Below are 20,065 nucleotides of genomic sequence, written 5' to 3'. Positions count from 1 at the left end.
ATGAGGATCCCTGGTCCTTAGTATGTGACCTGTTCCTTACTATCTAAAAGAGTTCCTGACTTTCCTCTCAGCCCTGATAGTCTAAATTTCACAAAGTAGTTTCTGTGGGTCTCTGAGTCTACCGTACTAGGTACCTTTTAGTCTAGAGATTTGAGTGCTTCAGTTCTGGGATGGTTTTCCTGTGCTTTCTTAGCTGGCCTACCACAGTTATAATCCCAGAATTCGGAGGCAGGAGGATCAGGAGTTCAAGGCTAGCCTTGCCTACATCATGAATCTGAGGCCAGCCAGGGCTCTGTGAGACACACTCTCTCTCTCTCCCTTCCCTTTGTTATTTCTGTTTGAACTACTTTTGTTTGATGTTAGACATCCTAGACTGGTTTCCATCCCCCTTTTTTTGTTTCTCTCTATTTCTGTCTATAAATCTTCTATTGGGTTTCTAACTTCAACTCTGATACCTTTAAATTCCCAGGGACTTCTTGAATTCTGTGATTTTTTTTTTAAATGGCCTCCTCAGAAGGGAGGAGGGCCAGGTGTTTATATAGTGGCCTGGGACACTCACCATAATCTTCCTCTCTACCTGAGGGCCACCTCCGAGGTCCCCCATGGCTCCTCCAGTTTGGATTCTGATGCTGCTGGTGGGGGCTGCCTGGGGCCAGGACCAAGTAACTGCCTCTGTCTGGTAAGCTGGACTGGGGACCGCAGTGATTATGGGACAGGGGTTTTCTGGGCTGCATCTGGGGATCCCAGAGGGAGCAGCAAGGTTTATAACAAAGAGGCCTAGCTGAGCATGGCAGTGTGTGCCTGCTGTCCCAGCAGAGGTGGGCAGATCAGGAGTTCAAGGCCAGACTCGACTACATGAAGCCCTGTCTCAAAATAACAAACCACAAAAGGAAAGGGCTGGGGATGGAGCTGGTGGAGGGCTTGCTCGACAAACACAGAGCCCTGGGTTCAAGCCCCAGCACCACAGGAACTTGGTGTGGTGACTCAGGATGTAATACTAGCACTTGGAAGGTAGAGACGGGGAGATCGGGAGTTCAAGGTCACACTTAATTATACATCAAGTTCTAGGCAAGCCTGGGCTACATGGGACCCTGCCTCAAAAAATGAAAAGACAGAAGACAGGGGAGAAAGGTCAGGGCAGTGGGACTGGGGAGAAGAAGACCAGGATGGGGAGAGCCTCACATCTCCACCACTGAAACTGAGGTGACAATCCAGGCTGAGAGGGAAAGACAAAGAATTTACACTCTCCAAAACCCCAGGGTGGGCCGAGCTGATAGGCCAGAGTTCAAGTACGAGGCGGCAAGAAAATGAAAGGTAGCTTAGGTTCCTTGAACTTGGGTGCAGGGCTATGGACAAGGAGCAGGTGAATTGTGGGGAATTAGGACCCAAGTTGCAGACTGAGGAGGAAGGGCTTCTTTTGGGGGTTTGTACAGTGCGGAGGCCGGCTGGATGTGGTGGCGTCAACCTAGCACAAGAGATGAGGGAGGCAGGAGGATTGCAAGCTTGAGGATAGCCTGGGCTACTATCGAAAGATCTTTGTCTCTAAAAGAAAAAAAAAAAGCTGGGTGTGGTGGTCAACTCCTGTAATTTCAGTACTCAGGAGGTAGAGGCAGGAGAATCATGACCTTAAGGTCATCCTCAGTTCCACAGGGAGTTTGAGGCTAGCCTGGGTTACATGAGACTCTGTGTTGAAGAAAGAAAGAAAGAAAGAAAGAAAGAAAGAAAGAAAGAAAGAAAGAAAGAAAGAAAGAAAGAAAGAAAGGAGGGAGGGAGGGAGGGAGGGAGGGAGGGAGGGAGGGAGGGAGGGAGGAAGGAAGATCAAAATATAATCATAGTAAAAAAAATCATAATCATATGATAATTTTAGTAATGACAAAAATAATGTGTTTTGCTTTCTCCAAACCAATCCCAAGGAGACAGAACTCTCTGGACCCAAAAGTGATGGTGCACACTTCGAGGGAGAGTTGTGAGTTGGAACCAGGGCTGCGCATGCCTCCTTTCCCCCCCTCACGAACTCCAGTCCCTAGCACAGGGATGGTTATCGGGGTGCCACACGGGATAAATGTGCTAAGGGCAGCTCCTGAACAGCCAAGGGCAGACAGAAGAGTGGGAAACACTGTCAGGCTCCATCTGAGAGACTCCCGTTCAGATTCAATAGACAAGCCCTAGATATGGTGGCACAGACCTGTCGCCCCAGCCCTGGGGAGGCCAAAGCAGGAGGATCCTAAGTTCAAACCCAGCCTGGGCTGCACAGTAACAAGCCCTGGTCTCAAATTAACAAAATAACTGGCTAGGTATTATAATACACACCTGTGATCCCAGCTCTCAGGAGGCTGAGGCAGGAGGACCTGGAGTTCAAAGCCACCTTGGGCTACATGGGAACATGAGACCTATCTTAAGGGGGAGGAGATGCTGGGAGGTAACTCAGCAGGTAAAGTTCAATCCCCAGTATCTACATAAAAAAACTGGATTGGGCCGGGCGGTGGTGGCGCACGCCTTTAATCCCAGCACTCGGAAGGCAGAGCTAGGCAGATCTCTGTGAGTTCGAGGCCAGCCTGGTCTACAGAGTGAGTTCTAGGAAAGGCACAAAGCTACACAGAGAAACCCTGTCTCAAAACAAACAAACAAACAACTGGGCTGGGAGCATACCCTCTAGTCCCAGCACAAGAGAGACAGAGACAGGAGGATCTCTAGGGTTCCCTGGCCAGGCAGAGTAGTTGAACTGGTGAGCTCTGGGTCACAAGAGACCCTCTCTCAAAGCATAAAGGTGTATTGAAGAGGACACTTGATGCTAACCTCTAGTCTCTACATGCATGTGCAACATTCATGTGGACTCAAACACACACACACACACACACACACACACACACACACACACACACACCAAAATAATAATAAAAGCCACAATAAAACATGCCAAGCCAAGGCCTGTCTGACTGAATCCATCCAGACTCCAGTTTGTGCTCCTGGATTCCATCATCCACTCACTCACCTCCCCAGCTCCTTCATCTCTGCTCCGGATCTGAACTCTTAGTGGTGGCCTTCTCTAAGCTTAGTGACCCTGCTGACCCCATCTCTCGGTGGGGCTCTGTGACCTGACCCCGGCCCCTCTGCCCTTTCTGAGGCCTCACTGAGGCTCTTTTCTTCACAGCCATTGTCTCGAAATGTGACTTTGAAGATAATTCCAGACCTTTCTGTGACTGGTCTCAAATGTCTGCAGATGATGGGGACTGGGTTCGAACTACTGGGCCCTCCAGCACGGGTACTTCTGGCCCCCCAGGGGGCTACCCCAATGGAGGTAATGCGTCCCAGGTGGAAGCCTAAAGTTTGGAGGACAGTGGAGAAGAGATAAAAGTTGGGAGGGACTGCTGGAAGCTGAGCCGAGCAGGGGGCGGAGGGGTCAGCCCCTGGGGACAGCAAGGTCTCAGCACCCACCCCACCCCCGTTCTATCTCCCTGCAGAGGGCTACTACCTGCACATGGATGCCAACAACTTCCCTCGGGGCGGGGTGGCTCGTTTGCGCAGCCCTGACATATGGGAGCAAGGTCCACTCTGCATCCGTTTCGCCTACCACATGTTTGGGCTGTCATGGGGTGCCCAGCTCAGACTGCTACTGCTCAGGGGCCGGAAGCACCCCCGGCCCAACGTGCTCTGGAAACACTTGAACACCCAGAGTCCCTCTTGGATGCCCACCGCTGTCACTGTGCCAGCAGACCGTGATATACCAAGCTGGGTGAGGTCGAGAGCAGATCTGGTAGAGAGGGGTGGGGGGTGGGGTGGGGGTGGGGAGGGAGGGGCTAGGAAGGTAGGCTGTGGCAAAGGGGGGACCTGGAGGGTAGTGATGCAGTCTTCTTGCAGCAAGCCTGAGTTCAGGTGACCCGAGTTCAATCTCCAGGACCCACGTGGTAGAAGGCGAGAGCCAACTCCCCAAACATCCTCTGACTCTCACATTTCCGCCATGTGCTATAAATATGAGTGGAATTTTTAAAAAGAGACCTGGATCCCCAGCCATCTGAATTCAGGGTGGAAATCCAGCAGCCACAGAGAAGGGAAGCCAATCACGTGACCCACAGGGTCAGGGTCTCTTTGTTCCTAATTCCACAGCTGATGTTTGAGGGCATGAGGGGAAATACCGCCTACCTGGACATCTCTCTGGATGGCCTCTCAATCCGGCGGGGTACCTGCAACCGGAGTGAGTTCCTGTCCCTCTCAGGCGCCTCTCTCCCTCTCCTGACCCCTGTCAAACTCTCCGAAGTAGGGGTGAGACAGCAACCAGGACCCTGTGTTCTCGTGATGTGAGGTTCCTGGTTTCAGGTAGCTCCCCTAAAACGGTCACTCTGTAAGACTCCCCCGCCCCGAGGGAAGTTGTTGGCATCCATGTGCAGGTAGTAGCCCTCTGCAGGGAGATAGAAGGGGGGGGGGCTGAGACCTTGCTGTCCCCAGGGGCTGACCCCTCCACCCCCTGCTCGGCTCAGCTCTTTCAACATGGAGTGGCAGGGGACATCTGGTCTAGAGTGACTGACCAGGACCCGTGGCCACAGGCTGGGCCTATCTTAGCACTGGACACTCTATGTGTCAGGAAACCCTTGGTGGGATGGGAGATGTGTCTCAGTTGGTAGAGCGTGTGCCTAGCACGCACAAAACCTTGAGTTCCATCCTCAGCACTGCATACAACAGCTGTAGTGACACACACCTTTAATGCCAGCATTCTGGAGGTAGAGGCGGGAGGATCCCAAGTTCGCGGTTATCCTGGACTACACAGCAAATATGAGACCAGGCTGGGCTGCATGCCATGCTGTCTCTAAAACAAAAGAAGTCTTTGGTCCCACGATAATCTGAATGTAAAGTCATTGTAGGTGTTAAACTACTTACAACTGTGATACATGCAGAACGGTCCTTTCAGGCTGACTGGAAAGGAAAGGAAAAATCCAGAAGCTTATGAAGGGAACTTCTCATTGAACGTGGGGCCTGGGCTAGATGTTCCACACACATAATTTAATTTACGACCTTATACAGAGATGATTCCCAGTTTAGACAGAAGCCTGAGACTGGGCAGCTTATGTAATCTGTACCAAGAGCAGAATTCACAGGCAGTAAAACAGAGGTTGTCCTCAAAGCTTGCTAAGGCTCACTATAGCCTTGAGAGTGACCCCAGAGTTCTGACCCCAAGTTCCTCCTGTGGCAGAAAGCTCATACCCTTCCTTTTGATATTGGGGTTTAACCAGGGCTTTGTATGTGTTGGGCAAATACTCTACCACTGAGCCATGCCCCCAGCTTCTCCCCGGAGAATTCTGGACCTCGCTGGCAGGTTTTAGGAAGCGGATTGATTGCTGAGCCCCGGCCTGAGCCCTGTGGCAGGCAGAGGACTTAGATGAGTGCCCTGTGGCGACACTGCACTCTGACCATCTCTTCTCTTTTTAAAAATGGGCTTCTTCTAAAATACATATAATAATTTTTTATTTCATGTTCATTGGTGTTCTACCCGGAAGTATGTCTGTGTGAGGGTGTCAGAAGCCCTGGAACTGGAATTACAGACAGACGTGAGCTGCCATGTGGTTGCTGGGAACTGAACCCGGGTCGTCTGGAAGAGCAGCCAGTGCTCTCAACCCCTGAGCCACCCCTCCAGCCCCCACTATTAGCCTTTAGATGGGGGAATTCTAGGCAGGTGTTCTACTGCTAAGACCCACTTTCTCATGGAGGAACTCTAGGCAGGGGCTCTACCACTGAGCCACACCCCCAACCCCTCACTGGGGATTCTAGGCAGGGGCTCTACCACTGAGCCACACCCCAGCCCCTCACTGGGTGATTCTAGGCAGGGGCTCTACCACTGAGCCACACCCCCAGCCCCTCACTGGGGGATTCTAGGCAGGTGCTCTACCACTGAGCCACACCCCAGCCCCTCACTGGGGGATTCTAGGCAGGGGCTCTACCACTGAGCCACACTCCAGCACCATTTCTTCTTTTCTCCCCTCTCAGTCTGCATGTCCCAGATGTGCACCTTTGATACTCTAAATGATCTCTGCGGATGGAGCTGGGTCCCAACTGCCACCGGGGCTAAGTGGACCCAGAAGAAGGGATCATCGGGGGAGTTTGGTGTGGGGCCTGATGATGACTTCTCCAGCCCTGGTAGTGAGTATTGAAGCTATCCTTCGAATCTCTGGGATCTTGTCAGCTCTATGTCCCTCTACCATAGCATCCCTAGGTCAGGCCAGGTAAAGCCCAGCACGCCCCTGCCCCAAAAGCTTCTTTTAGCTTAGGGATCATGGCAAGAAGTGTGATTTCGAGCTGGAGAGATGGCTCAGTGGTTAAGAGCTCTGGCTGCTCTTGTAGAGGACCCACGTGGCAGCTTACAACTGTCTACAACTCCAATTCCAGGGTATCCCACACCCTTACACAGACACACATGCAGGCAAAACATCAATGCACATAAAAATAAATAAATCATTTAAATAAACAATTTTTTAAAAAGTAGAATGATTTCACATATTCTCCAGCTCCCCACTCCCCCACCCCACACTGCCAGTGCAGCCAGCTCATTCCCTCCTTCCCTGGCATCTTCCATCCTTCATTCATCCGGTTATTCATCTGGTATCTACTGAGTAGCTCCTCTGTACACTGTCCCAGTAACTTGAGAATCAATGTACAAAACCAGCAAGGAGCCAGGAATGATGGTATACGCCTGCAACCCCAGCCCTTGGGAGGAACTGCCTAGTCTACACAGTGAGTTCAAGTGCAACCTGGGCTAGACTCTGTCTCAGAAAAACACGAACAATAAGGGCTACGGATGTTGGTCAGTGGCCATGTACTTGCCTAGTACGCTCAAGGCCCTGGATTCCATTCTCAGCGCCATGGAAGGAAGGGAGAGGTAGGGAAGGAGAGAGGGAGCCTTCGTAACACACACCTGTAATCCAAGTACCTGGGAGACCAAGGCAGGAAGATTGTGAGTTTGTGTCAGCCCAGCCTAGTCAGCGTGACTGACTTAACACCACTTGGATTTCCTGCTACGAAGCCGCTGTCTGGAACAGCAAGGGCTGATGGGGACTCCTGAGGAAGATTTGCAGTTGTTTAAGACAAAATGTTCCTTCCTAGTGATTCCATTCACGGTGATCCCTTACCCCTCCCCCCTTCCAGTACTCTGCCTGGGCTTTCTCCTGTTTCTGCCCTCTACAGGGTGCCCCTCTCCTCTTTATCTCCACCTGGTCCCTGCATCTGCCAAGTTTTAGAGGTCAGACTTCAAGTGATGTTTGATTTCCATTTCCAGTGCATACTTGTTTTTTTTTTTTTCTTTATTTTTATTTTTATTTTTTATTTTGGTTTTTCGAGACAGGGTTTCTCTGTGTAGCCCTGGCTGTCCTGGAACTCACGCTGTAGACCGGGCTGGCCTTGAACTCACAGAGATCTGCCTGCCTCAGCCTCGGACTGCTGGGGTTAAAGGTGTGCACTATCCTCCTGTTCCGGGAGGTTTGCCTACTAGAAAGTTCTTCAACCTCTCCTTCCCTCTATTTGAAAGCCCCAGTAAATGCCCTGGGCATCTCCTCTCTTTACCTTTTAGCCTTTAACATTACATCCCAAATCAGTCTTGTTAGTAGCTGTTGGTTGGGTTTTTAATCTTTCCTGTTTTGTTTCGAGCAAGGACTCCAAGCTCAAGCTTTGAGCTCCAATCTCCTGTCTCAGATTCCCAAGATGTTGGCTGAAACTACAGGCACCAGCCCTTCGGGCCCTTGTTTCTTCTTGCTTTCTCCTTCGCCATTTATTTACTTCCTTCCCTTCTTCCTTCTCCTGTTTTCCCGACACCTGCTTGTTTTCTGAGCTTCCTGGCCTCCCTCAGCCAAGGTTTGCAGGAGCCAATGGGTGTGGGACAGGAGTACGCATGCCTGCGCGGACTCCGCCTCCCATCAGGGCCCTCTCCCCTCCCCCTTGGTTACTAGTTGCGTCACTAAGCGAACCTCACGCTGATTGGCTGTCTGGCTATGATAATTTTTTTTTTTTCCTTTTGTTTTTTTGGAGACAGGGTTTCTCTGTGTAGCTTTGGAGCCTGTCCTGGAACTCACTCTGTAAGCCAGGCTGGCCTGGAACTCACAGAGATCGTCTGCCTCTGCCTCCCAAGTGCTGGAATTAAAGGCGTGCGCCACCACCGCCCGGCCTGTCTGGCTATGATTAAGGGACCCAAGAGACAAGATTGTGGTGGCTGTTTCTGAGAGGATGCCTGCATTTATTATAGCGACACCGGCTCTTTACCCAGTCCCAGCACTCTGCCAGTGGTGGCTGGGTGTAACTCCCTCCTCCCCACTGCCACATTCTAGGCGGCTGTTGGAACGCCCCATGGCCAGGTTCCCATCCTCCCAGGTTCCTATGCCTTGGTTACTGACTCCCCTCCATCCCAGCCACTTCACTGGCCCTTTCTTTCGCAGGTGGCTACTACATGCTCCTGGACTCCGCGAACGCTAGGCCAGGACAGAAAGCCGTGCTTCTGAGTCCCCTGAGCCACTCCAGTGGATGTCTGACCCTGTCTTTCAGCTACATCATGCGCGGCCGGTCGCCTGGCGAGGGCCTTTTCGTCTATGCTACATTCTTGGGTTAGAGGAGATCATTGACCAGGGCACATCTGGGAGGGCTGGACTGATGGAGAAATAAGGAGGAGTATCTCCTTAGGATGCATTTGTGAGACTGTTCTGTGTTTTAGAAATGGGAAGGGCGCTGGATTCTAGAAAAGTAAAGTACAGCCGTGGCCGGCCGTGCCTATAATAGTAGCACTTGAGGGGTATGGGGCGGAAGATTCGAAGTTCAAGGCCAGTCTCTGCTACAAAGTGTGTTTGAAGTCAGCCTATACTGCAGGAGACTGTCTAAACAAACACACCAGCCAGGTGGATAGCTCAGTTATTAAAGCGTTTGTCACACAAGTTTGAGGACCTGACGACCATCCCCCAATACCCATGTAAACATAGTAATGCTTGTAACCCCAGCCCTGGGGAGGCAGAAACAGGATCCCTGGGGGCTCCCTGGTCAGCTAGTTTAGGCTAACTAATAAGCCCCAGGTCTGAGATACTCTGCTTCAAAAACCAAAATGAATAGCTCCTGAGGAAGGATGCCTGAAGGGAACAGATGTGTATGCACATCTGCATATGCACATCTGCATATAAACCTGCACACACGTACACTTATAGGTACGCACATGCATTCATGTGCTCTTGTGCACAGACACCCACAAAGCAGGAGCAAAGAGTGAGAGTGCATACATGCACATATGTGTGTACACACACAAAGTGGGAGAGAGAGAACGCACGCATGTGCTTGTGTACACACACACACACACACACACACACACACACACACGCATGCACACACACAAAGCAGGAGGTGGGGTAGGGATTGTTTGCATCTGTAGGAATATTGTCCTAGCATTCTCTGTACAGCTTGTCCTTCACTCCAAGTCCCCACAAACTTCCTTCCCTTCTGGTTTTCCTCCATTGTAGGCAACATCCGGAAACACACTCTCTTCTCAGGACACCCCGGACCCACCTGGCAGTCTGTGTCTGTCAATTATACAGGACAGGGACAGATACAGGTACAGAGGAGCAAGGTCCTCATTAGGAGTCCCTGTGTATGGTAGGTTCTCTCTGCGTTAGGATGAGCTGAGGTTCTGAGCAGCAGGAGCAGGAGCTAGGTCTTCGAGTGGAATGCCAGATGAGAGGTGTCTTAGTTTCTTTCCTGTCAAGGTAACCGAACACCCTAACAAAAGCAACTTAACGGAGAAATAATTTATCCTGGGTGATAGGACAAGGGTATAGTCCACCACAGTGAGGAATTCATGGCACCAGGAGCTTGAAGCAACTGGTCACTCCCATCCCAGTCAGGAAGCAGAGAATGATGAACACATACATGCTGCTGGTCAGCTCCCTTACACCGTCAACACAGCCCAGGGAATGACGCCGCCCATGGTGGGTGGGTTTGCCTACCTCAATTAACATAAAACAATCCCCCAGTAGGCATGTCCAGAGGCCTACCTCTCGGGTGACTTTAGATTCTGTCAAGTTGATGATTAATAGTAGCCTTCAGAAGAGGACTGGAAGATTGGGGGCGGAGGGTTGACTGGCCTGGTCACTCCAGGCTTGCTCTCCGTTTCTTTTCAGTTCATGGTGGTGGGTATGTTTGGAGAGATACCAGAGCCAGCAATAGCTGTGGATGCGATCAGCATTGCTCCCTGTGGGGGTGAGAACACAGCCTTGGGAGCCCCTGCTGAGCGAGGGGTTGGCGTCATGGGGCGGGGCTGGGGCGCAGGCTGAGTGTCTCAAACTTCCCTCTTGGAATCTTCTAGAGAGCTTTCCTCAGTGCAGCTTTGAAGACAGAACTCATCCTTTCTGTGACTGGAACCATGTGCTTGGAGATCCTGGACACTGGAGCTGGGGAAGCAAAAACGTACCCACCCCCATCTCAGGGCCCCCAAGAGAGTTCCCATATGGAGGTGAGAAGACTCCTCCATGGTTATGAGTCATTGCATCAGCATCTAGCTAGGGACTTGGTGAGGATGATGAGGATGTAGGGAGCCACCTCCTGCAGGTGTTTATGGAGAACTCAGATCCGGAAAGTAGACTCTGCCGAGGCTGCTCAAGACAGTGGGATCATTGCAACCCAGCAGGAAACCCAGGCTCCCCCATATGGTCACAGCTTCGTTGTTGTGGTTGCCAAGAGTCCTCCAGAGAGGGGCTGGCGTGTGTCTGTGTGTGGCTCAACAACAGAGCACTTGCTGAGCATGTGAAAGTCCCTAGGTTCTATTCCTAGCTTTCGGGGTGGGATGGAGAAGAGCAATTGAGGCTTTGCTCTACATTGAGCCCAAGACTTCAAAAATCCACTGTCGTATTTCTAGCCAAGACATTTGCAGCTGATGCCAATAGACTCTGGACTGTAGACTGGGTTTCCCATGTCTTTTGGCCTCCTTCAGTTAAGACTCCTAAATAAGCAGAGTGCCCTTGCTGTGATGCAAACCTGTGAATGGGGAGGCTAAGGCAGGGACGTTGTAAGTTCTAGGCCAGCCTGAGCTATATAACAAGACCCTGTCTCAGAAACTAAAGAAAAGAGCAAAGAGGAACACTACAGTGCATGTCGGGTTGTTTGCTCACCTGGGAAGCTAGACATGGCCACAGCAAGTAGCTAGACTTGTCATGTAGGCAGGTGTCCGTGTGGGGAGGGGCTCACCTTTCTGGTTCCTGCTTCCTTCATCCAGGGGATCATTATATTTACTTCGATTCAGTCAAGTTATCCCAGGCAGGACAGTCTGCCAAGTTGGTGAGTCCACCCTTCTGTGCCCCTGGGGACGTCTGTGTGGAGTTTGCTTACCACATGTACGGCCTTGGAGAAGGGACCACACTCAAGCTCCTGCTGGGGAGTCCTGCGGGCAGTTCGCCCGTTTCCCTGTGGAGCCGTGTTGGATCTCAGAGCACGAGCTGGGTGAACAGCTCTGTCACCATCCCGAAGGGACATCAGCAGCCCATGCAGGTGAGAGATGGAGAGTGGGCCCTGTATGTATGGGGGGGCACGTAATAAGGGGTCCAGGGTTCAGGGTGGGTGATAAACTGAGGTAGAAAGGTGATATGTTAGTTTTTCTTGGGTGCTGTGACAAAATGCCTTACAGGAGCAACTCAGGCAAGGAGAGATTTGACTTAGGGTTTTGGGGTGGGGTAGAGCCCATCATGGCGGGGAAGGCACGGTGGCTGGGCTCGTCCTGCATGAGCTTGATGGGTGGCTCATCAAGACCACAAAGCAGGGAACTGTACCAAAAGCAAGGCCAGGCTACAACCATCAGATGCCCGTCTCCTAACGGCCTATGTCTAAAAGTTCCTACCACCTCCAAACAGCGCCACCAGATGAGGACCAAGTATTCTAACACACAGGCCCATTTGGGGCATTTCAGATTCAGGTCGTAAGAGGAGGAAAGAGCACAGAGAGGAGGCAGACCTAAGGTTCATTGGGGTGGGGGTGTGCTGGATAATCGAGGCTCTAACGAAGGGATGCTCAGGCAGAGGACATGTGTGTACGGCAGACTTTTATTGTCCTGTTCTTCCTTCTTTGTCCCCCGTGGCCTGCAGTTGTTTCTCGAGGCCACCCGGGGTACCAGCACCGCCTTTGTCGTAGCTGTGAATTTTATCTTCATCACTCATGGACCATGTCGGGGTAAGATGAAACTCGAGGGCCCAGCCTCTCCCACCCTCAGTACCGGGAATAGAACCCCGTGCCTCATAGCTGCCGGGCAAGCACTCGTGTGCTCTGTCACACTCCAGCCCCTCCCTAGAGGATTCTAGGCAAGTGCCCTCCTACTGCACTGTAGCCCTAGCCCCTCTCTAGGGGATCCTAGGAAAGTTCCCTGCTACTGAACGCTATTCCCGGGCTTGTTGTATTTTCACAGTAAGACAGGCTTTCCAAGGTAGCCCATGTGGCCTCAAACTTGTGATCCTTTTGCCTCAATGTCACTGGTGACTATGATGACAGATGGGTACACTATACCCAGCTATGACTGTGTCTTTGATGGCATGAGTTTGTGTGGCAGGATCCAGAACCTTCCTTCTCTAGTGGTACTGCAGGCAGGCCCTATCTCCTATTCAGTTTTGTGATTCCTGTACCTGGCACTAACGTGTTTTGGGAGTTCTGTCTCTTGAATAAGTGAGTGAAGGTTAGGGGATTGGGAACAGAAACAGGGGTGACAAAGTGGCCCCCATGAACCCCACCCACTCCTATTTAGGTGAGTGAAAGGGAGGTGGTCTAATTTTGACTAATTAACAGGATTTTGTTTTTCTTTGTAGTATCGCAGCAGACAGAGATTCTACCTACTGGTCCTTCTGAAAACATTGTCTTTGTAGTCCCTACAGAAGCAACCTCTATTTCCGTAGAAATATCTTCCACTCACACTGAAGAGACCACCATCCCTACAGAAGTGGCCACTGTAACTGTGGAAGTAACCAGTGTCCTTCAGGGTAGCATACCCACAGAAGTGACCAGCGTCTCTCCTGAAGGGACCAGTGTCTCTCCTGAAGGGACCAGTGTCCTTCAGGGGAGCATACCCACAGAAGTGACCAGCGTCTCTCCTGAAGGGACCAGTGTCCTTCAGGGGAGCATACCCACAGAAGTGACCAGCGTCTCTCCTGAAGGGACCAGTGTCCTTCAGGGGAGCATACCCACAGAAGTGACCAGCGTCTCTCCTGAAGGGACCAGTGTCCTTCAGGGAGCATACCCACAGAAGTGACCAGCGTCTCTCCTGAAGGGACCAGTGTCCTTCAGGAGAGCATACCCACAGAAGTGACCAGCGTCTCTCCTGAAGGGACCAGTGTCCTTCAGGAGAGCATACCCACAGAAGTGACCAGCGTCTCTCCTGAAGGGACCAGTGTCCTTCAGGAGAGCATACCCACAGAAGTGACCGCTGTCCCCACAGAAGTGACTGCCATCCCCACCATCCCTACAGAAGTGACCACTGTCTCTCCTGAAGGGTCCATCATCTCTACAGAAGTGACCACTGCCACCACAGAAGTGACCACTGCCACAGAAGTGACCACTGCCACCACAGAAGTGACCACTGTCTCTCCTGAAGGGACCATTATTCCTACAGAAGTGACCACTGTCTCTCCTGAAGAGACTACCATCCCTACAGAAGTGACCACTGTCTCTCCTGAAGAGACTACCATCCCTACAGAAGTGACCACTGTCTCTCCTGAAGAGACTACCATCCCTACAGAAGTGACCACTGTCTCTCCTGAAGAGACCACCACCTCTACAGAAGTGACCACTGTCTCTCCTGAGGAGTCTACCACCCCTCCCGTAGGGATTACTATCTCCTCTGAAGAGACCACTGTTCTTACAGAGCAATCTACTGTCCTCATGCAAATGCCCACAACCTGTAGACCACCCTGTCCAAGCCCTTCACAGGTTCCAGGTGTCTTGACGACCAGCATGGCCACAGCTACAGGTATATCTGCCACAGGGATAAGGTGGGCAGAGCATCAGCTGGAGCTCTCAGAAGAAGACAGTGAGGAGATTAGGGAAGGATGTTCCGGAAGTGAAAGGCCACAAACTGAGTCGTATCCTCTGGCTCCTTTCCTCTTTTTTTCCTTCTTCTGACCTCATTCTATTTCTCTCCCTTCTCCTTTCCTTCCTGTCTTCCCATATAGCTGAGGCTAGCCTCAAATTGATGATCTTCTTGCCTTGGTCTCCAGAGTAATAGGATTACAGGCATGTACCACCACACCTAACGTTGACCTGAATATTTCATACAAATGGAACCACGGAACGGCTTTATGAGCACAATGTCTTCAATATTGCAGTATTATTATAACATTGGTCAGAACTTTTTTTCGTTTTGAGACAAGGTCCTGTTATGTAGCTCAGGCTGGCCTTGAATCCTTGGAAGTCTTCCGACCTCAGCTTCCCACGGAAGCCACCATGCCCAGCTATTTCATTCTTCTTCCTCTATTTTTTTTTTAATGACAGAATAAATGCAGGCTTATTTAGAAAAGAACTTGAGCTCAGGGTAGGAGAGAGACAGGGAGGCTTTTGGGGCAGGATGGGGCAGGGTGGGGCGGGGAGCAGCTGTGTAATGAAAGCCTGATGGAGGCTGTATTTTCCTTTCAGAGAGCTGCCCTGCAAATGCCCACTTTGAATTGTGTGCATGCCCTGCATCCTGTGAGAGCCCCAAGCCCAACTGCCAGTCTCCCTGCAGCCCTGGCTGTGTCTGCAATCCTGGGTTTTTGTTTAGTAACAATCAATGCATCAACGAGTCTGCCTGCAATTGCTTCTACAACAACAAGTACTATCAGGTATGCCTCCAGGGTGCCCAGCTTTCCAAAGGGGAACTGACGCCAGAACACCCGGGCTCTGGTGCCCCCGATCTCTGTGTGAGAAGAGCTTAGAGAGCCCCAGGGTGTAGGCTCAAAGGACTGGATACACAATGGTAGAGCCATTCATTCAGCCCTGGATTGGGTTTCAGTGCTGAGGATGGAGCCAAGGACCCCTTGCCTTCTAGGGAATTGCTCTACTAAGGACCTACACTCGCACCTCTTCACTGGGTCTTCATTTTGAACAGATGCTCTACCACTGAGCAATGCCCTCAGCCCCTCACTGAGGACTCTAGGGTAGTGCTCTACCACTGAGCTGCATCCCCAGCCTAGGACTGACTGCATTTTCAGAGCTCAGTCACCAGGTATGGATGGTGACTGGCATACTAGACAGATCTAGTCAGGTAGCAGAGCTGGAACATAGATGCAGTATTCATCTTGTTAAATCTGTTTCTGTGGCTATAAGAATATGCATAATAAGACCTACCTTTCTATTTAGTTGGTTTTTTTCATTTTTTAAATTTTAATAAATTTATTGATTTATTTTACATCCCAGCTGCAGTTTCCCCATGCTCCCCCTGCAATCCACTGCTCCTCCACTTCTGTTCAGGAAAGGGCAGGTCTCCCATGGGTATCGACACAACATGGCAGATCAAGTTGCAGTAACACTAAGCACCTCCCCATGTATTAAGGCTGGGCAAGATGACCCAGTATGGGGAGTAGGGTCCCAAAAGTCAGTAAAAGAGTCAGAGACATCTCCTGTTCCCACTGTTAGGATTCCCACAGAAGGGCCAAGCTACACAACTGTCACATTTTTTGCTTTTTTTTTTTTTTTTTTTTTCTCGAGTCAGAGTTTCTCTGTGTAGTTTTGGTGCCTGTCCTAGATCTTGCTTGTAGACCAGGCTGGCCTCGAACTCACAGAGATCCGCCTGGCTCTGGCTCTGCCTCTGCCTCTCGAGTGCTGGGATTAAAGGTGTGTGCCACCACCCCCCGGCTTATTTAGTTACTTTTGAGATATAGTCTCATAAGTCCCAGGTGGACCTTCAATTCCTCATGTCGCTGAGGATGACCTTGTACATTTGATTCTTCCGCCTCCACCTTCCAAGTGCTGGGCTACGGGTGTCCAGTTACGTAGCACTGAGGACTGAACTGAGGATTTTGTGCCCTCAGACAAGCCCCCTAGTCACTAAGCCACACCCAGCCCCCTCCTCCTCCTCCATGTTTCACTTCCAGCAAGAAGAGGGAAGGTTACGGAATATTGTTGTTGCTGTTCTGAGCGGACTCTTACTTGCTAATCTAGGCTAGCCTGGAACCCACTTTGTAGCCCAGGCTGGTCACAAACTTGAGTCAATTCTCCTGCCTCAGTCTTCCAAGCGTTGGGATTACAGGTGTGCACTACCACTCTGGGCTTAAGATTTTCTCTCCTTACCTCATAGTGCATAAAGTTAGATGTGCCAGCACACACCTGTAATCTTAACACTGGAGATAGAGACAGGGGGACCAGGAGTTCAAGATCATCCTCTGCTGGTTAAGGGAATTCAAGGCTAGCCTGGGCTACATGAGATATGGTTAAAAAAAAAAAACTAAACAGATTTTCTTTTTTTGTAAAGATGCATTTTGGTTTCATTGTTGTTGCTCTGATAAAAGACCAGATAAAAAACAAACTTTGGGTGGGGAGGATTTATTTTAGCTCACAATTCCAAGTCACGGTCCATCATTGAGAGGAAATCAAGGTAGCAGGAACAAAAGATAGCTGGTTTTACTTTTATTCTATCTACAGTCGAGGGCAGAGGATCGATGAGCGCACACCTAGTGCTCAGCTGGCTTTATAGAGAGATCTCATCCAGTTCAGGGCCTCAAACCAGAGAACGGTGCTGGGCACTTTCAGGCTGGGTCTTCCCACGTCAATTAAGGCAATAAGACAATTCCCCGGAATGTCTACAGACCAACTTAATTTAGACAACACCTCTAGGAGACTCTCTTCCTGGGTGACTGTAGATTGTATCAAGTTGCCAATTAAAACTAGATCCACTTAATAATTACTTATTACTTAATAAATGCTCATTGCTGTTATGAGCAATTCATGATAAACACATGCAATCTGTTAATCAAAAATGCTGCTGGGCGTGGTGGTACATGCCTTTAATACCAGCATTTGGGAGGCAGAGACCAGCCTGGTCTACAAAGGGAGTTCCAGGACAGCCAGGGCTACATAGAGAAACAGTGTCTCACCTCAAAAAAACCAAAAACAAACAAATAAATAACAAATAAATAAAAATAAAAAATGTTAAAGTGGGCTGGGTGTGGTGGCACATGTCTTTAATCTCAGCACTGGTAGAGGCAGAGGTAGAGGCAGGTTGGGTCTCTGTAAGTTCAAGGCCAACCCGGTGACACCGGGTGTCTCATGAAAACAACAATAAAACCAGAACCACAACCAAACAAAAAGTGCTTTAAGCAAACGGTATGTGGTGACACAAACTGTAACTCCAGCACTTGGGAGGCTGAGGCGGGAGTTAACCTGAATTCAATGTCGTGAGACCCTGCTCCAGAAACAGGACAAAGCTCAAGGCTGCTGAACGGGCCCAGCAGGTAAAGGCGCTCACCTCTGAGCCTTGAGCCTGAGTGCCTGCCCCAGGACCACACAGCGGAAGGAGATGACAGATTCCCAAAGAAAGTTGTTCTCGGATCTCCAGACTTGTGCCATGGCCCATGAAAACACACACACACACACACACACACACACACACACACACACACACACACTCAAGAACTGTGGCTTTGTTGTGGGGGTCCCTGGACCTAAGTCCCTGTTCAGGGCACCGAGGCAAGCTTCCACCTCTCAAAAGGTTTCTATGAGGAGGAGAGAGGAGTAAGAATTTTTTAGATAGAAAGATAGCAGAGAGGAGACAGACAGAAACACAGGGTAGCTTCGGGAGGACCTGGATCAAAATCCACAGGCCCCTTCTGTCTCTTCAAAGGGGCTTTTTATAGCAATGCCAAGGGGTGGGGCAAAAGCCCTTCCCTTGCAAGATCAAAGCACACAGCACAGCCAAGTGCAGACCCTTCCAAACACCTGGTAACCACGCCCATGGTCCAATCATCCCCTTATGCAGCCCTGCTGGGTAAAGCAAGCTCGGATCTCACTTGGAAACCTCTGAGGGTCTCCACACCTTGTGACTCTCGGTCTGTTGCCCTTAGCCTGGGGAAGAATGGTTCAGTCCCAACTGCACTGAGCGGTGCCGCTGCATGCCCGGCAGCCGGATGGAGTGCCAGATCTCTCAGTGTGGGACACACACTGTCTGCCAGCTGCAGAACGGCCAGTATGAATGCCAGCCCTATGGTAAGCACTGGCCCTCATGCTGTGGTGGTGAGAAGGTGGGTGGGACACTTTGGAGTGCACTTGCTATTCCCATCACCACATCTGCATGTGTTCTGTTCTGGTCCCAGAAAGTCACCCCTCCCGTCTTTCTGAATCATTACTCTGTCAGAGTGGGTGAGAGCTTGTATCCTCCACATCTCCCTCGAGCAGTGGAGCTGGGAATATCTCTGGGTAGGAGAGGCTGGGGTGTGGGATTCAGTCAAGTCGGACACTGGAAACAGCTTCCTACATCTCTCCGTTCCCCTTCTCTGGCAGGTAGTGCTACCTGCCTGGTCTATGGGGACCTTCATTTTGTCACCTTTGATGAGAAGAACATTGACTTCACAGGGACATGTACCTATATCTTGACCCAAATCTGCGAGAACACCACAGGTAGGAGATTGGAGCCAGAGCTGGGGATGGGGAGTGGGGGAGGTGGGCAGGGGCTGAGATTACAGAATAAGTGTCAGGCACAGGGACACAGGAGGTGGTCGAACAGGGTTGGTGACAGGCGGCAGCAAGGGGCCGCACTGGACCAAGGCCCTCTGTTAAGCAGCAGCTGGCATGTGTAGGGCACACAGAGACAAGGCTTTCAGACCCCCCTCCTGGGGAAGTGCAGCTGAAGCTATCAACGGCCTGCTACTGTGGGAGGTTCCCTGGGCAGAGTGACAGTTACTGGTAAAGGGACTCGTGCTGGAGGATGTGGCTCAGTCAGTAGAGTGCTTGCTCAGTGGGTATGAAGCCTGGTTTCCACCCCCAGGGCCTCAGTAGTGTGGAGTGCAAGCCTGTCCTCTCAACACTGGGCAGGTGGATCTCCAGGAGTTCAAGGTCATCTCAGCTACAGAGTTTGAGACCAGCCTGGGCTACATGAGACAGGGTGACAGGGACTCATGAATGAACAAGATTGCCTGAAGATGTCCCAGTCCATGGCGGGGAGACAGGCAACCATAACAGCAGACAGTCATGCCATGTCCCTTTCTCTTTGGTTTCTGAGACCCTTACCACGTCTCAGGGCCATATCCCTGAACCTTCTGTCTGCCCCATAGTGCCAAGGTGGGCACCGCCACCAACAGGGTCTCAGAAAGCAGAGGATGGGGTGGTACATGTTTTTAATCCCAGCATTCTGGAGGCTGAGGCAGGAAGAGTGTCAGTTTCAGCTTGGGATACATAGTAAGACTCTGTCTGAAAACCAGTGGGGGCTGGGGCGCAGCTCAGTTGGCTGGGTGCTTGTTCAGCATGCACAGAGCCCTAGCTGGGTTTCACCCCTAGCACCACATAAACTGGATACGGCAGCACATGTCTGTAATGCCAGCACTGGGGAGGCAAGAGTGGTACTCTCAAGAGTTCAAGGTCATTCTTTTTTTTTTTTTTTTTTGGTTTTTCAAGACAGGGTTTCTCTGTGTAGCTTTGCGCCTTTCCTGGAACTCACTTGGTAGCCCAGGCTGGCCTCGAACTCACAGAGATCCGCCTGCCTCTGCCTCCCGAGTGCTGGGATTAAAGGCATGCGCCACCACCGCCTGGCTTGTTCAAGGTCATTCTTAGCTAGCCTAAGCTATAATGAGACCTTGTCTGAAAACAAGCAACCAGCCAAACAAACAAACAAACAAACGTTTGTGATCTTGCCCTTCCTCTCTCCATCTAGAACCATCCTTTAAGATAACTGCAAGCACTGAGGAACGTGGAGTAGAAGGTGTATCCTCCCTAGACAAAGTCTTCATCACCCTGCCAGAGACTACCATTACCATGATCAGGGACAGATACACACTGGTGAGTTCTGTCCTTCTCTCACCCCCACCAGGCTACAGTCGCCCCCCCTGTCCCCTAACCCTGCTAAGGATGGGCTTCAACAAATAATGATGGTGACCGATGGTGACGCTTCTAACAGCCCGGG

General features: G+C 50.9%; 1 protein-coding gene across 1 annotated transcript in view; it reads left to right on the top strand.

Moving 5' to 3' along the window:
* The first annotated feature begins 413 nt into the window (after positions 1-413).
* Positions 414-20,065, top strand: part of Zan (zonadhesin) — a 106,353-nt gene continuing 86,701 nt past the window's right edge. Inside the window, exons 1-18 of the mRNA XM_037198525.1 lie at positions 414-679; positions 1,914-1,966; positions 3,152-3,298; positions 3,462-3,733; positions 4,105-4,192; positions 5,977-6,129; positions 8,412-8,576; positions 9,474-9,565; positions 10,131-10,209; positions 10,316-10,462; positions 11,222-11,493; positions 12,084-12,274; positions 12,775-13,187; positions 13,232-13,951; positions 14,614-14,798; positions 18,015-18,156; positions 18,451-18,567; positions 19,817-19,941. Of these exons, the coding sequence (XP_037054420.1) occupies positions 603-679; positions 1,914-1,966; positions 3,152-3,298; positions 3,462-3,733; positions 4,105-4,192; positions 5,977-6,129; positions 8,412-8,576; positions 9,474-9,565; positions 10,131-10,209; positions 10,316-10,462; positions 11,222-11,493; positions 12,084-12,274; positions 12,775-13,187; positions 13,232-13,951; positions 14,614-14,798; positions 18,015-18,156; positions 18,451-18,567; positions 19,817-19,941 (3,438 nt within the window). The 5' untranslated portion in view covers positions 414-602. The remainder of the gene's footprint in view (positions 680-1,913; positions 1,967-3,151; positions 3,299-3,461; positions 3,734-4,104; positions 4,193-5,976; positions 6,130-8,411; positions 8,577-9,473; positions 9,566-10,130; positions 10,210-10,315; positions 10,463-11,221; positions 11,494-12,083; positions 12,275-12,774; positions 13,188-13,231; positions 13,952-14,613; positions 14,799-18,014; positions 18,157-18,450; positions 18,568-19,816; positions 19,942-20,065) is intronic.

This window comes from Peromyscus leucopus, chromosome 23 (genome assembly GCF_004664715.2).
Source record: "Peromyscus leucopus breed LL Stock chromosome 23, UCI_PerLeu_2.1, whole genome shotgun sequence".
NCBI lineage: Eukaryota > Metazoa > Chordata > Mammalia > Rodentia > Cricetidae > Peromyscus > Peromyscus leucopus.
Note: the sequence above shows the minus strand (reverse complement) of the source record. Positions and strands in the feature narration are given on the sequence as shown.